Source organism: Ixodes scapularis, unplaced genomic scaffold (genome assembly GCF_016920785.2).
Source record: "Ixodes scapularis isolate PalLabHiFi unplaced genomic scaffold, ASM1692078v2 PGA_scaffold5__190_contigs__length_132052651, whole genome shotgun sequence".
NCBI classification, from domain to species: Eukaryota; Metazoa; Arthropoda; class Arachnida; order Ixodida; family Ixodidae; genus Ixodes; species Ixodes scapularis.
The window spans coordinates 115,298,281-115,316,031 of record NW_024609880.1 but is presented as its reverse complement, the minus strand read 5'-3'; the positions used below and the strand labels follow the sequence as shown (position 1 = coordinate 115,316,031).

At 42.1% G+C, this 17,751-nt stretch overlaps 1 protein-coding gene across 1 annotated transcript; it reads left to right on the top strand.

Moving 5' to 3' along the window:
• Positions 1-1,854: 1,854 nt before the first annotated feature.
• Positions 1,855-17,176, top strand: LOC115315120. The gene is made up of 6 exons (XM_040214306.1): positions 1,855-1,992; positions 3,794-3,954; positions 5,435-5,514; positions 8,024-8,122; positions 8,216-8,341; positions 16,902-17,176. Exons 1-6 carry the CDS (start codon positions 1,855-1,857, stop codon positions 17,174-17,176), a joined length of 879 nt encoding a protein of 292 aa, XP_040070240.1.
• The last annotated feature ends 575 nt before the right edge of the window (positions 17,177-17,751 follow it).

Below are 17,751 nucleotides of genomic sequence, written 5' to 3'. Positions count from 1 at the left end.
CCGAGACCGAGCTAAATACAATAACAGCGCCAGGCTTTATCTTTTGTCTTAAGTGTGGTCACCTTGAGCTTTTAGAAAGCATGTTTTTGGTGAAAACCAACGGAAAAAAACTCTTTGTGTAGTAACTTTTATTGAAGTTTAGTTCAAAATAAGGGCGGCTGATGTTCTCTCAAATTTTTAGTTAGCAAGCTTTTCCAGCACAATTATACTGTTTTTATACAACCATGCCTCAGCAGTGATTTCATGTAGCGCGTCCCGACCTAGGCGCATTTTGACTTTGGTAATATTTCGCGGCGCGCGTCCGCTGGGGAGATCGGTGTGGCACCCCTGAAACCCCTTCCACCGTATCTGTTTCGGCGCCAAACTGGCCGATTAAAGCCAAAATGGATGTCAGAAGTCACGTGCAATCCCTCGAGTGGCCGCTGTGGGAGAAATGGCGGCGTTGTGATCGCCATTAGCTCGGTTCGGGAGGGCGGGTCGGTGCCACTTTTTCAGAGCAGTCCCTATGGCAGTTTCCCAACTGAGGGCTGCTAGTAACGTTGACCGAAAGTAAAGTTTTTCAAATATTCAAGTTTTCAAAATGTGTTGTACACTATCAAGAAATATCGAGATACACAAAACGGATGAAATAGAGAAGCACCCCTCCTACTAAGAGATACGTTCTAGAATTCGACGATTAGCAAAATAAAATTAACTTTTCTCATCTTTAAACCTTATTTATAATGTTATTTTATAAAAGATCGATGCAGACGACGCTGGAGCGCTTGTGAAATCTAATAATAGATGACTTGGCAGAAATTTCCAAATAATAAATAATCAGTCGCATAAAATGTGCTGTTTTTCTTCCAAGTCGTGTAAACCTGGCGTCTTTTCCTCTTTTTATCTCCCTTTTGGGCAGTTTTTTTGTTTACTTCCTCCTGCCCAGACTTGGATATACTTCGGGTCCGCAAATAAAAACAATCTATAGTCACAGAAAAAATGAGAACGGAAAGGGGCCTGTCTTACGAACGCCGAGATTCCAGCACGCGGTCTTGCGCTTTGCTTTGGCTGAGAGCGTGCGATCGAGGTGCACGGGACGCCTAAACGTTGTGGAAGGTTGGAAATTCGCACTGTAGGGTGGACACTCGAAGCTAATCCTTGCCGTTCTAACCTTGCCAGTAACTCTAGTTATGTGCACGTCTAAAAGGTTCGTTATACAACCATTTTAGGAATATGGGAATACGAATTACACAAAAGTTATTTCATTTTATCACTAATTTACGTGTGTTCTATGTTTCTTCCGATGCAAAGATTTCTACAAAATAGCGCGTAGTGTAAAGCCGTTACGCTACCTTTTACCTTACGACAAACCACAGCGGACGCCGCAAGCCGTTCCAGCCAATCGAGCGGGAGAAAGTATCACGTGACCATACGCACCCTGCTCGTCATCCCCCCCCCCCCCTCCCACCCCCCCATCCCCAAAGGTGACGTGACGCTCACGCGAGATTTGGTTGGATTCGATGGCTCGTCTTGTCGTTCGCGTCCAATTGACGTCACGAATAAGCAGAAACTTATATGTACAAGTGTTGAAGGTGTGGCTGTAATTCCAGCAGAATTCACTTTACTGCGAAACAACAACAACAACAAAACACATGTGGGTGTAAGGTTTCGCAGAAATAAGCAGCGAAATTGCCCAACAAACATAAGCAGCAAAGTCTATATTGTTTCTCCTTAGCAAAGGCGGGCCACACCTACGATTTTGAAATACTTGGAAGTGTATTTGGAAAATAAGAAGTACGTCTACGTATCTTAGCTATAAAAGCGGCACGAAAGGGATTCCAGACGAAGCTTCAAATGATAGTTGCAGCCCTTACAATGGGTCTCCAGTACGCAGCTTTGTTCGCTTGCATCGCCACTACTTGTGCCTGGCAGGGACAAATCACCATAAAAAACCCTGAAAACAACCCGTTGCTTAACGATCCTGAGCTTGGACCTCTCCAAAGCGCCTGGAAGGTATGTGATCAACGAAATGTATATATATATATATGGGAGGGAAGTTACACTTATTTTTCAAATGACTAATAAACAATAGCGTTAAAATTCACAGTGCTCATATTACAGCGATGGCTAATTATGACTTGTTGTTGTGTTTTTAATTTTAATAACGTTGAATTTATGTTTTGCATATATTCCAGTGATCGTAGTTTGTATATGATACAAAATGAATAAAAAAAGAATTGACTGAACGTCTTTATGAGAGGAAATATTCTGCTGAAGCCCTTTTGAGTTCTGCCGTCCCTGGTGAAGCTGCTAGGAAAAATCCGGTAGCAACAGGAAAGTTTATGAAATTAAAAACAACTTCTCCTAGAGGAGTGTTTAATCAAAATGTATATTCTAGCGGTATGTTCTGCCTTGAAGTCTTCAGAGAAAGGTTTGGGATGCCAGCATAAGGAGCTACATCGCTTATCTCAGTTTTGAGGAAAGGCGGCTCTGCTCACTGCCTGCCCACTGACTACATCCCTACAGGGAATTGTCCTCTGCCTCCGTCCCTTTTTTTGTGTACCTTCTTCATGGTTGATTCAATATATTGTCTTTGTTGTCTAAGTATGCGCTGAAATATTAAAACTTCTTTCTAAGAAGGTTGTGATAATAGGGAAAACGGTCAGTATGTCAGGTTTTTTATCGCTCAACATGGGGCACTGCTTATTTTTCTGGAATATATAACTTTTATTATTTTTTCCTAATTTGAAAAGCATCTGGACTGCGCACAATTCTGATGCTCATTCTCACAAAAAAAAACGTAATATAATTATATATAACTCATATGTGCACCGAATAGTGAAACACACTGTTGGGAATTTCAGACACCGGAAAAGTCCTAGGAACAATATGTGCTACAATGTATTTAACATCTACTGTTTGATGAAAAGAAATACGTTTCTTCCTTCAAATATTGACGATAATACTTTGTGAGATTGGAGTAAGTTCATATCGTTACCTTCGAAGAGGTAGCTTTTGGCGCTATTATATCTTTGAAGTGGTAGAGCCAGAGCAAGATCAGACGTTACCTCATACACATTGTCCTCCTTTGGTCTCGGCCCCGGCAGCTTGTCCCTCTTTCATGAGATGGCACGTCGACATCGATGGTGTTATTACTCGAGAAGGGGAATGAAAAGCAAAACGCTAGATGAACTGATTATAATCATAAAGACTGCATTACAGAAGTATTTCGACGAGCTCTACACCCGCTGGAGAATGAAGTTTGCTGCAAAGGGCAGGAGGACATATATTAAAGCAATATGTGTTTCGGGAATCCCTGAATTGTCACGAGAAGTGCCAATTTAGTGAATGTCATCGTCCGTTTCGTGGTTATAAATACGTGGTTGTGCAGTGTAATTATTACGCCAGACGTCGTTGTCAAGTTTCTGTTAAAACAAACGTTGCAAATGGAAATCGCTGTGTCATTGCTTACTTTAAGTATAAGTAGATTGCGCATAAAATTACTATTCATCTCTCGTCCAATCATAGCCTATGGCACGCATCAGTTTAGAAAAAAGAGAAGTCCTATTCCTCTGTTCTTCCCACGAAAAAATTGCATTATAATATCTGAGCAGATTTAGCTAGCCATTCAATGGCGTATGAGAGTGCAGCAAAATACATAAGGCTGTAGGTCAGCTTTAAGGAAAACGTGGACATCTTGTTGTATCACTGCGTAATAATGATTCCGGATGCATTCATAAACACTGAGAGCTAAAACACAATTCTCAAGTTATATTCTATACTTGATAACAAAAACATTTATTTTATTTTTCAGGCCATTAATAAAACAAAGGATGATCCATTTGTCCTAATGTTTCGCACAAAAAACCACGAACCCAGTATTACTTGTGTCCGAGTTACAGCAACTCTCCACGATGAGTCATCAAAAATTGCAAATTTTACGAGAACGTATTATAACAAGACTTCTGAAAAGAAGTAAGTATTTTTAATTAACTCATGTTTGATGAGGGTTCAATTGTTAAAAAGCTTCGCTAGAACATATGACCGTTAGTTGAATTGGAATATCGTGCATAAAAGTTTGGTTTTAGAAAAGATTAGATGATGCCATAGAAAACAACTGTCCAATTCTTGACGGTTTTGTGGTTGAGAAATGCTGACTGATTTCTAAACTGTAACTTAACCTTTACTACATGACAGTTGAAAAATTTCTACATAAAATAATTAACCAATTCTGAAGTGGCTAAGCCTTGAACTTTTTTTTCCATTGGAGGAATAAATTTGAGTTACGCCATCTATTTGTCACTGATGTGCCTTATGATTTGCTAGCTTGTTCATACTAACAAAAATACCCGTGGTTCTTAAAAAAGAAAGGCGCTATTCATTTATTTTCACGAAAAACAAATATTGCACCAGTTCTAATTTTGTGGACGTATCAGTCAGGAATGTAACCGAGTATTTTTGTGTGTAACGGAGAGTTTGGCCAATATATTTTAAAAATAAGATAATAAAATCAATATACTAATAAATTCTAAAAACAAAATCCACATTTTTATGCGAAATGATACCCGCCTATGGTCCACGGGAAGCTAAAGCGACATCTGTTATATTTTCGCACATTCCAAGCATTACACTAGTAAAATGGTACTTGAATGTAGCCGGATTTAACCAAGGGAGCCATAACTATAGAGCTGCAAAGAATTCTCCCACTGATACATTCGATGCACTGAAGTCTTCACAAAAGGGCTCCTAATGTCGTCTTCAAGGCATCTGGAGAAAGGACCCCCGTCGCCATCATTCTTATTATAGGTAAAAGGAATAGCCCAACTGGAAAAAAAATGCTTAAATACATGTTCTAAAAACGAACTAAATATCACGCGAAAACCTGAACGTGCCCAATTTTTTTTTCTGTGCAGTATTAAAAAACACACATACACACGAATCAAACAACAAAAAGTGGAAGGGGGCATAGGGGAGGTGTTACTGAGCAGGAATAAAAATGGCTTTTAAGGAAACCGTACCTGCAAGTCTCGTGAGGTACATTTTTTATGGCATCTTATTTGAAGATTTTGTAGAGATATCTCAGCGTGTTCCATTTTCTGTCTGGGGTTTGTCTTGTAAAGGAAATTTACTTCAAGCTCGAAGAAAACAAAAGACATCAACGTCGTTACACGAAACACTCTGAAGCGTGCCTGAGTTTCTCTAGTTTGGCCGACTGCTGGTCAAGCTACAGCTGTACAGGCGGCCTGAAGCTTCTCTCTCAGTCGAAATTGAGACGCAATTGTGACGTCGGCAGAAAACAATTGAACAGAAACATTAAAGACACGACCAGCACTAGTTTCGAAGACGTGTTTGAGGCACCATATAAGGCATAAATTTGAAGTAGCTGAGCAATAATATTTTGTTTTTGCATTAATTATTTAGGTACGAGAATAAAAAGGAAATTGTTCTATTTCAGCGAGACTTTAATGTACCAAGTAAGAGCTCTGAATCAAACCGGCTACAAACTGGAAAATGTCATACGTGCAGATTGGACTGGTATGTGATTTTAAAATTTAATATTCAATTATATTTTAGCAGAGCAATATTTCATGTTTTAGAAATCTAGGCTTATAGAACAGTCTCCCGAAACTTTTGTAATGAATAAACTGGAATGCACACATGAGGGTTGTCCTTCATTCGTGGTTGGGAAACAATATGATCTGAAGCACTTCTCTCAATAAATGTTTCTAAAACATATTTTCTGGTTGGCGTATAATTTCACCGAAATATCAACAATGACACATACAAAGTGATAAAATAGGAGCAGTGTAACTAACTATTACTCTAAATATATTTATGGTAGATGAGATATGAGCAGTCATTTACGAGTTTCTCAATCAAATAATTCTTTCCACCTTGTATTGTACGGCATTTTTACCTTGTACGGAGAGAAGCACAGAGACACTCGAGATATAATGAATTAAGCAGAATTGAGGGAGTGATCACAGAATGTGTTCTAGAAGCCAATGGCGTAGGAACAGGGACATGATCCGTAAAAGTTGATCTCGCTATCTCCCACTGTAGGTTTACTTGAAACATAGGAAAGACCGAGGAGGTACATGATGCAGAGGGCAGGATTTGAATTCAAACAAATGAAAGACCTCAGTGAAAAGAAAGCATAATTTTACGCTAGGTTCGTGGTCTCTGAAAGGGGTTAGGTTACCAGAACACTTGGTAACCTAACCCCTTCGTGCAGTGGTTAGCCTAACCACTGCACGAAGCGCTCACAATGAGCGCTTCGTGCAGTGGTTTATTTTTAGCTAGGGTAATATGGATATTTTAGAGGCGGGAAATCATCTTAATCTTTACCAAAAAGAATACTAAACAGCATTTTTATAATCCTCACCTGCTTAGGCTAACATTTAAAAAAAATCTAGGCTTTCATTTAGATACAACACAGTTCTTAGGCCGAAGCGGACTGTATTTTGATGGTTATTACCTAAATATAAACTAAATATAAGCTAAATATGAACTGACAAAAAATTATGTGACGCTTTATATATGGAGAAAATATCTGGTTGGATAAAACCGCCCAGGTCTATGTATTCGGGCAGATCAGAATACAATAATATTGCATATTTAACATATTAAACTAATTGTTATGAAGGAACGTTTTAACATACTTTGAATAAGTAAATACGGTTCAACATCGTGTGTTAGTGGTTAGACGGCATAAGCCAGCTTGCCTGACTTCGATCATGGCAGTGCCATAATTTAGATATAAACAATAACGTAATGCTAACCAGATGACTTTAAAGTCCATGTGATATATCTTCAAATCCAGACGGGAAGAGTATATTGATAACTTGTAAACGTAAAAAAAAAGCTTAACAAAAATAGTGCACCGCACAGTTTACACCTAAGGTCTTGCGGCTGCTGTAGAAGAAAAAAGAAAACAATATTATGCGGGTTTCAGTTTTCTTTCATAATGTACGACATAACTCTTACACTGTCTAGAAAAGAAACTTCGCTTATTAAGCGTCACTAAATACTGATTGTTATCTAGAGAAATTGTCCAATAACGTACCAATATTAATAAAGAAAATAAAACCAAGTTTTCCGGCTGACGTAAACAAACTGCACATTGCAGAGAGCATGAGCTTTTTCATATTATGTCACTAGCGTTGGGGATATAGGATACGAAAGTTCGGGAGCATAACATCACCTGGTGACAATAATTAAAAAAAAAAGAGCAATTACAACTCCCACCGTGAGCCGACGTTCATATAAGCCTAATTTTGCCGAAACAAGAAATAATATTTTGGATTCCTGTAGTACTTATTTCTGTAAAACAAACCTGTCAACAAGAAAGGGAATATTGTTTGCTTTCTTGCTGACAAGGCTGTTTTACCACTGGAAATGCCACAAGCGCTCATATTTATCGCTTCTTGTTTTGATGAAATTGGGCTTAGATGGACGTCGGCTCCCCCTGAAATTTCTCCTCTCCTTTAGATGTTCTGATCCAGGTAAGGACTTCCCAAACTTTAGCATCATATTTCCACCGCTATCGTCATATTCTGACGGAGTTTCAGCGGTCTACTATACGTGGTTCGTGTATATGGGCCGGAAACCGTGTTTCATTTTCTATATTGATCCCGGTATATCCAATTAACGACCATTAGTTTTTAGCACGCAGTTTCCTGAACAAAAAAAAAAAGATAATTATGTTTGTTGGCTTTCGAGTACAATAGTGGTTTTTACTCCATGAGACTATTAAGAAGTCTGAACAGCAGAAGAGGCTTTATTTTTGACGTTTCGAGCAGAGCCTGCGCTTTTTGAAGTGTATTTTTCTACACTTGAAATAGAGCAGGCTCTGTTTGAAATGTCGAAAATAAAACCACTCTTGTTTCTCACAATTTGTTCTACGTCTTATACTTTCTTGGTGAGGAAAAGTTCATTAACACTTTGGATTCGTGAGACTAGGCTATTTTACCCATACAGTACCAAATATATTTGTTTCAAATATAATCTACACGTATATACTTTGTTTTCGCCTTAAAACTAGGCACTCCAAGTGATAAACCAACCCCTCTGGGAAGCAACATGTATATCGAGTATGGTGATTACTCCTGCAATTCCTCAAACAAACCCCTATCGGATATGGGTAAGTTCAGCTTTCATGAGCTACCAATATTGTGAATCTGTCTGCCTTCCGAAAGTGGACGGTTGTGCGCTGTAACGTTTTCTCCGCACGCAGTGAGGGCTGCACGAGATGCTGATTCTGCATCAACGGAACCTGTGGAAGGAGTTAATTACCTTGACTTCTATGTGGTCTCCAACCAGCCGTTATGCAATATTCTCAGGTCTCCTTTTCTCAAAGGAGGTAAGCCGGGTAAAACTATACTTAATACAAAAATATTTCACTCATAAACATAGAGAAACCAAAGAAAGGTAGTTCACTGGCGGTAATCAGAAACGAAACAAGCCAAGATATATAATAATTCCAACGGTATTTTAGAGCACACACATAAGTAGATCCCTGTGTGGGTAACCGTTTAACCATTCGCATCCTATCCCTATACGATTTTGTAGGGTACCCGAACCGCTTCCTCATGGCTTTAAATTAATGTATCTGCATCCGATTTTCATCCGCATATTTGTGTCAATAACTGACCTGTAATCCGAACATTCATTTTACATCATAAAATCAAGCTGAAATCAAGAAGAAAAGAATCTGGATGGGTACATTTAAATTGTTTGCTTCTCTTATGCTTGAAAAAAACCGGAGAGAACCGAAGAAGAGGGGGACAAACACAAAACGTTTAAATCGCAGCTACTAAACTGTACTAAAGTGGGATTTTGAGCTAGTTTGTACATCACTAAGATTAAGCATTATTGGCACAACCGTTTATGTGTCATCGCTCACAGAGAGATGGTGTTTGCCATATAGATGCCATATTTGCCAGCGCCACAGAGATGGTATACTATATACCATCTGTCACAGAGAGATGGAATTCAAAGAACAACCTCATTCCCCACGCAGCAAACGTCTCCCGCAATTTGCACACGTCTTTGTGGCCTTCAACCGCGGTGGAGACCTTACAAAAGAATGGTTCATTTAATTGTAAAAGTCGGTTGGGTTCCTTGTACGCTTTTTTGTAAATATTCGGGCCACCTTACGATGTGTCCGAATTGAGTGCCGCTCCTAACACTGTAAAACACTGCGCATCCCTTTTATTCTCGTGAATTGAGCTGATTTAGTAGTTGTTGATGATGCCCAAAAGAGTTCCAATTGAAACCATACATGGAAATGTACTAATTTGGAATGCAGTTGATCACAAGTAATTTAAAACGTATCTGAACGTTACTCTTTTTTTTTAATGCACCCCTTGACAGAGACGAATATCACATCAACCTATTTTACTCTAAGAAAACAATGGAGCGCGACTTACACTCTAAAAAAAAAGGGTATCAGCTTACACCCTTTTGTCCCATATAATACACCCCAAAACTTCATTTCGACGTACAGGGCCCTATAGTTGAACAGACGGCACCAAATTTTACCAGGGGCTTGATAACGGTGCGATATAACTTATTAAATTGCTAAAGCACGTATCAAAGACCAAAGAAAGAAAACACAGAGCTTTTGCAGTACAGCCAAGAAAACTCCGATAACCTTTTTTTGTAGTCAATAATACGTACATCAGATATCTTAATAAGTTGTACCACACGGCTATCAAGCCCGTCATAAAGTTTGGCGCCGCCTGTTCGATTATAGGGCGCTGTACGTCGAATTGAAGTTTTGGGGTGTATTATATGGGACAAGGGGTGTAATAATACACCTTTTTTTCTGAGAGTGTAGTCCCTCGGGGGACTAAAAGCTCTGTCACTACCATTGGTCCGCTAGGAGACTGACGTGGACGAGAGCAACCTTTGCTTTACTCCCGTTAGTCCCTCAGAGATGGACTCCCATGACTAACTTTTGAGCCCTTGCATTTAAACCCCTCGGACTAATTGGCGGCGGAGAGTGCGGTGGCCTGATCGGCTGGTTCTTTCCGAGGGCGCCACTCCCTCGCCCTCCTCTGTCCCCTCTCCCGTTCCGCCTTTATAGTGCACGCCCTTTCTTTCTTCAACTGGCATTGTCATCGCCTACACTGCAACTCCCTCCCCCTCCCTCCCCAATAAGATGGGGTGGCAACATCTGGCGGCTTCTTGTCCTGACGTAGTAGCTTGGCAACACCTGACGTTGTAGCGTGACCCCTTCTCCGCTTTGTTGGTAGCAAATTTGTGAGGTGTATCGTTTACAATTTAGGTTTGATTCGTTAATTTCAACGAGAGTTACGGGTTGCTTTTGACCTGATTCTTTGGTTTCACATCTCACCAAAATTAAATGCAAGCAGCGCGACAACAGTTGCGTCCCGGCCGACGGAACAGGACCCAGCTGACCCAATTTCGTGTAATCGTACTGACCACAGCAGAACAGGAGGTCGTCGTGGCTTCAGTGATTTGTCAAGTGAATAAAGACGTAGATTCTGACAGCACAGTTCCTTAACAATTTTTCTTCTTTTTTTTTTTTTTTTTTTTTTTTAGCCTGTCGCAAACAGACAGCAAATATAGAAACCAATCGCGAAGATGGCCTAGCAAGCGTTGAACTTGCCATTCCGGTCGCCGGTTGTTTCGTTTTTTCGTAGTTTATTCACGTGGCTTTAAACACACACGCAAAAAAAAAAATAATGCATACGTACCAGATGATGCGAGGGTAACCAATAGCGTAGTTATTTCAGCTTTACGTCAAAGAAAGCAGCAAATAGGATTCACTAGTGTATCACTGCGTAGAGTACGTCCGCCACCGCAGCACAACACTCCAAAAATGAAAAGGGGAAAACGAAGAGATCAGACTCACCTTCTAAGCGGAAGATCTAGGTCAAGGTTCAAACTATTCATAGATTAGGTCCACGTAGAAAGAAAGGTGTCACGCGAACATATACATTTATTAACGATGCCGCTGGTCGTTAAAGGCAGGGAGCGACGAGCGACTTGCAAGTCCTTCGGACCGACATTGCTAGGCTTTCCAACCGACTTGAGTGGCCGTTGTCACCATTGTCGTCGTCGCTACCGGAATCAGCGAATCGAGCTGCTTTCGCCGAGAATTGTGGTTTTGAGTACGAATTTCCTTTTGTTTACAACTTGAAGTCGGGAAAAGCGTGAAGAGCACGTAGAAGTATGATCGCTTGTTTCCACTGTGAAGTATCCGAGCCGTGCTGGCGACCATGAAGCTATTGTAGGATTGCATCATAACTTACACACAACTTCCGATCGCGTCGCTTGGCATATTTGAATTTGTTCTTAGGTTTCATCCTGTGCACGTTTTTCGTGGTTGCAAAACAAATACACTCGAAAAGACACTGAAAGGGTATTTCTGCTCGCCAAGGTTTTTATTTGTGCGTGAGATACGAGAGCCCAACTACACATAACACAATTCGAGGCTCGAAACTCGTTTTCTTTCTGCCCGAAGACAGCCGATCGAAAAATGGCCGGTTTGAGCCGCGCTCACTCTCTTTTTCGTTGTCGCATACCCTTTTTCTATGTTGTAGACATAACCTCCAAAGATAATCAAAGTCGTGGGTCATCGGAGGCACACACTCACTACAAAAAGAGAAAAAATGGATGCCCATTTTTTGTGACTACTTAAAAACCGCAAATGCGTTGACTGAAAAAAGAAGAAAAAAAGTTGCACAGCCACGTGATTTCTGCTAACTTTCTCCTCCTCTATATTTCTTCTCCCTCGCCAGTTCAGTTTCGGTTTCGAGCAGTTGCGCTTGTTTACTTTATTATACATATACGCGACGCTGTGGCGAAATATTGATTGGGTAGTACTCTGACAACCATAAAAACTCTCGTGGCAAAAAATTTAACAAAATTGGGGGAAGAAAGGGGGCGGGGGGGAGGGGGGTTAGTGCCTCTTTGAGGTTGGTTCAAACTTTTGCGTGAGTCCGACCGAGTTCACGGGTTGCTATGGCAACACTGCGTCGGCTCCAACAAAACCGGATGCAAACCGGTTTTGTTGGAGCCGACGCGAGCTGTTGCCATCGCAACCTGTACGTTGCCATGCCAACAGCTGCGTTGTACTCGAGCACAACTGCAACCTGTGCGTTGCAGTTGTACTCGGTCGGACTCAACGCAAGTGTGCGAATCAGCCTTTAGCGAACAGTTCCTGATGCCAATAGCTGAAGCTCACGATCAAAGTAAAGCAAAACAGAGAAAATATCCGGCCTCGTCACGTGATACTTATCCCTGCGTCATCATCGAGCCACCGCGGCGCTCTAATCGTTCCCGCTCGGGGCTAATATACCGTCGGAGTGCGGAGCGGCGCCACGTGGTACTTGAACGTGTATCACGTGATTTCGTTGACCATCGCGGCGGCAGTGGTCTGCGGGGTGAAACATGACGGTGACGGATATCGGTTTCCACAAAGTGTTTAAAGTGTGCACGTTCAACGGGGCGAGGATGCAACGGACGGGAAGACATTCGCTTGTGACCTTGACAGAAAAGCTCGAAGTGAGAAGTATTCCGAGTGTTTTTACGAGATCGCTCATCTCTAGTCGGGAACCCGGTGAGCCTAACCGATAAAGAAACAACTCGGAGAGCTCGTCGCTGTTTTACCGGGTTCAGTGGACTAATTCTCAGGTTTGGTAAAAGTGCGTTCGAAGGCTTGTGTCGTAAAATAAACTGAGAGCCGATTATAATGCACTGTGATTTGTGTCACACGGCAATACGTGCTACGTCCTACCGGTGATGCTTGAACGATATTCCGAAGTGGAAAAAAAATGCGGTTTATTAGACATTAGGAATTTGCCTGTTCTGCTGTACTCATGACTGCTATCGCAGGCCGTTCACTGTCGAAAACGCGATAAGTTGACAACAATTTACAAACATTGGCTTTTGTTCCGTTCTGCCAAAAATCAATTCGTATGCTGACGATTTGTTTTTATAGTCTACAGTTTGTCACAGTTGTTATTCCAACACGTTACGAGCGTAAATTATGTTAAATCGTCCATCGTACGCTCTAAAAATGCTTTAATGCGTTACCAATGTCAAGACGTTTTACCTTCCGCAACAGGTCCGAGAATGTCAGAGCGCTTTGAGCTTAACAGTTAGGATCGATTGAAAGGATTTATAGTCTTCTACAGACTTTTTGAAGTTGTGTAATTTGAAACGAAAACATTAATGTTTTAGTACTCCGAGGTGTTCTGTTTGGATAAATGCTGATATGTTTGCGCGGGGCAAATTCCGTCAATGGAACATGTCCAATATCAATCACTTCCCAGGCAGCACAAAACGTCGTGGAAACGTCGAGAAAAAGTCTCGGACGTCCGTGACGTCCCGCATGACTTCGATCACGTTTTTTCGATGTTGAGGTGACGTCCTTATATAACGTTCCATTAGAGTCAAATCAGTGACGTTGTGACGACGTTGTATTTCAACTCAAACGTCGTCAACGTTCCCGCGACGTCGATGCACGACGTTCTCACAACGTCCAACGCTAACGTTTCTTTGACGTTGAACTGAAGTTCATAAATGACGTCCCATTACCGTCCTGTCCGTGACGTGCTGGCGACGTCACGTTTCAACTTTAACGTCGTCATCGTCACCACGACGTCAAGACAAGACGTTTTAACAGCGTCGAACATTCACGTGTATTCAAAGTTAAAATAAAGTCCAGGGTGACGTTACATTATTGCCCCGTCAGTGACGTTTCAGCGACGTCGCGTTCACACCCAAATGTCGTAAACGTCATAGAAGACGTGCTGGCAGCGTCGATCACTCACGTTTTGTTCAACGAGAAAAGAGTCAAAGTGCAGGCTAGCTGGTGGAAGTCAACCATTTCGTCGTTTACCCTGAGACTGGGGGGTTTTTTGAAGAGCAGAAGTGTCTGTTTTTTCTGTCACTTCTGCTCTTCAAAAAACCCCCCAGTCTCAGGGTAAACGACGAAACGTTTTGTTCGACGTTTTTAGATTTTCCAGCTCAATCTCCAGCCGCAGAATCACTGTGGTCAAGGTGACAGTGCTCAAGAGCCGGAAAAAAAACTTAATTTTTGAGAGGTTGAGAAGTTTAATTATTTATACATTAATTCGCGTATTTCAAAATGCTATTAATTGCACATCGATGACGCTAAAGAGGGCATTTACAAAACTCAATGTACACGGAAGAAAAAAAATAATATGAAAGCATGTTGGGAATATAATTTCTTTTAGACGTGCTTGTTATAATATTGGCTTGTTTAAAATATTGTTACGGGTTTAAACTGCGAAGGCCCATGGCGTCTACAACGGATCGAATTGTACCATTCTTGCATTTCGCACGCGCGTTATCGTCTTCCATGGGTCCCGGGCCATCGCACGCGCCTCAGGGGCGCCGCTACACTATCCCCTCTCCAGGTGATTTCAGGCCTGCAACCTTTCCGAGGAGCATCCATACTGCTCCGCGACCACCCGAGATTGTTTTAAGGTTCGCCATTTTCTCTTCGTATTTTGTAACCCATGCTTACCTGCGCACAACCAAAAAAATTCGCATCAACATTACAGTTCATCCATAACACCAACTTCCAGCGCCCTAGCGCTTTCGGTAGATCGGGGCGCAGTCTTGTCACGTGACTGTCAGTACAGATCTGGCTTTCGCTGCCAGTGGGGACGTACCCAAACCTTCACTGCACACTTGCGCATTTTTGGAGTTGACTCAAAAAAAAAAAAGAAAAAAAAAAGATAAATAAAATGCCCGGCAATGACGAAATCCGGTAGATACTGTCAACGGTTTGTGAAAATTGACATTCATGATGCCAACACTGGATGGCCCAGATGACGGTCCAAAAAGCGTTCAAGCCCAGTCCGCACTTACGTGCCGAAAAAAAAAACACAAAAAAAAAGAAAAAAAAACAAAAAACAGCCGGCACGTCGCGAGAGAGAGGGGGAAAGCTAGGCAAAGGAGATGCCAGTGGCAACTCCATAGAGCCCCATGCGATGCGTCGGGAAACTCGGCAAGAAGAGGGCGAGAGAGAAAAGTGGGGGACGATAGCGACGACGAACAATTGACAAGCCTAAGTTCCGGGTGCACGTATTTTCTCAGTCGTTCCCAAAATATTTCACTGAACGTTCTGTTCTTCGAATCGGCCCAGAGAGAACAGCTCTGGGACCCGGTCCAGCTTTTTCCGAAAGCCAGTCACTAGCACCGGCCGTCACGTCTACGGGTCTACAAGGCAAACTGCTATGTCGCCGTGATTTTTTTTTTTTCGAGTCTGCATACAGTATAAGTGCTGCGATTGGATGAGTCCTTCAAGTCTCCCCCATGAAGAAGTCGGTGATCGCCAAAAACGCCGTCGTATTCAGTCACGGCTCGAGGAACTTTTTCAAGGCCATAACGCTTCACACGTTGAATCGTACTACTGCTCGGATCAAGGTGCCTGTGAGGATATGAATGACGACCCCCAGAAAACAAGTGACAGTGCACATAACGGCGCGTCAAGTCCAGTCTCCAATCAAAACCCTTCAGACGCCTCCGACGATCCCAATCAAGAACGCCCAGCGGACGGGATCCCCCTTCTGAAACCATTCCCGTGCACGCAGCGAGAGTACCAGCTACGCGCAATGGGACGGCTAAAGCACGCGCGTCAGCGCATTAATCAGAAGCCGAACGAGGTAAGCGGTGGAACATTCCGCGCCGCGTAACATCGTCTCTTGTTCATTTATTTACGTGAATTTGTTTGTTCTTTTATATCTTTGAGGCTGGCACATCCAGGGACGTCTTTTGGAAGCGCTCCGTATTGCAACTCGTGTCTGAACATGCTCAAATAAACAGTTCGTACCAAACCTGTGTTTTAGTTACTTCCTTCGTACTTGCATGATAGCAACTTGCCTTCGCAATAATACTAAAAAATACTTTTTTTTTCTTTTTTTTTTGGGGGGGGGGGGGGGGCGGGGGGACATAACGTTTTCCCACGACGGCTAGGGAACGTAATTTGAAAAGGTTTCTCGACGTTGTGTGAACGTCGTTGGTAGTCCGGATGTCGTAAACACACGTATCATAAACGTCGAGGGAGGACGCAACGGCCCACCGAGACGTTCATGAGACGTGCAACAAACGTCATTTGGAACGTCCCCTCGACCTTCTGTGCACCTTTTCTCGCGGACATTTAAAGGTTTCATCGACGTCGAAGGAAGGTAACGTCCGGACCTTAGACGTTTTACGACGTCACGTTACAGACGTCTTCGACGTTCTTTCGACGTTTTCTTCACGTTTATGTGCTGGTTGGGTTGTGACGAGATATTTGGGTGTATGAATAAACACAACCGTTAACTCACATCCCCATAGCGCTCGAAGGTCAGTGTACCATGTAATGTCTGAATGATCGTTCCACGTCAAAGGAATTCGCAAGTTCTGGTCAATACTTTCAGCCGTGCTGAGTTGAGTCGCGCCGATCCACAAGACAAGAAAAATTCAGCTGTCTTCTTAGCGATCATTTCGTTCACCTTCGGGGATTAAAAGACACAGATGCACCCTGTCCGAGAATGACTAATGGCTGCTTTTGCTCGCGCACGCCTTTCGGTTAGTTCCAGTCAAGTGCAGTTAGTCCCCAGCGTTTGCACAAGGTACCTAGCTTAAAATAGATGGTCATTTCGGGGAGCAAAATTTCAGTTCAGAGTACGAAATGCTGCCATTAGTCCTTTGATACCAGTTTATTTTCCTTAGCGCACATAGCGATTTGCCAGCGAGGAGCGATTTCGACAGCGTTCCTTGAAACACCCTGTTTGCTGTCCTTATTAAAGTGGCAATTAATTTATTTATTGATTTTTAGTACCTCTTATGAGCCCCAAAAGGGGTATTGCATTACTGTCCCCAAAATGTTCGTAACTAATGGTCATCCCATTAACCTTTTTTTTTCTTTTCAGGATGCGACTTTTGGCTAAAGGAATCAGAGTTGAAAGAAGTGTTGCAACGCGCCGATAGTATCGAAAAAGATAATTCTAGAAAAGTAGTGGCCAGGGAAGCTGGTGATGACGAACGAGCTTCAACAGCAGAAGAGGAAGAGATTAACCCCGCAGAAGCAATATTCAGAAGTCTTCCCACCACTTGCCGCTATGCCTTCATAGCAGCATGTGGATATCCAAAGGACCTGATGTACGACAAGAGCATATGCAACAATGCAAGAGCAGAAAAGGCCTAAACCACACCCCTTCGAGTTGAGCATCGTAACGCTTACGCGTATCCCGGATGGTGGTGGGTGCCTTTGTAGGAATGCAAACGACGGGGAAAATAGGCCATCGCCTTAATTGTCCAGCTTGTGCGCGTAGAATGAAATAAAATATTAGTCCAAGAAAATTCCGACTTCGTTTAGTTCCTATTAAGAAAGGGTACACTGTGTCTCGACGTCTGATCGTGCAACAGTAGTGCAGGTCCTTTATTTCTATATATTTATGTCACAGAAATATATGTTAAAGCCATGTCCTAGAGAGGAGCATTCAGCAATACGAGAAGCCAATTTTCTTCCGTAGTAATTTTTTTTCTATTTAGTTTATGACATTTTTGCAGCAGTACGCAAAACAAAAAACAATATTAAAAATAAAAAAGATGTATGTCAAAAAAATTGATCTCGTTAAAATGAACACATTTTAGAGGCACAAGCATTCACAAATTATTTGGCAACTTTATATAAAACGACGCAAAATATAATAGAATTATCATCACAATTTTAGTTGTGCTTTTAATACAGAAGCGCACGTCATTTTTCTCAATAACGAA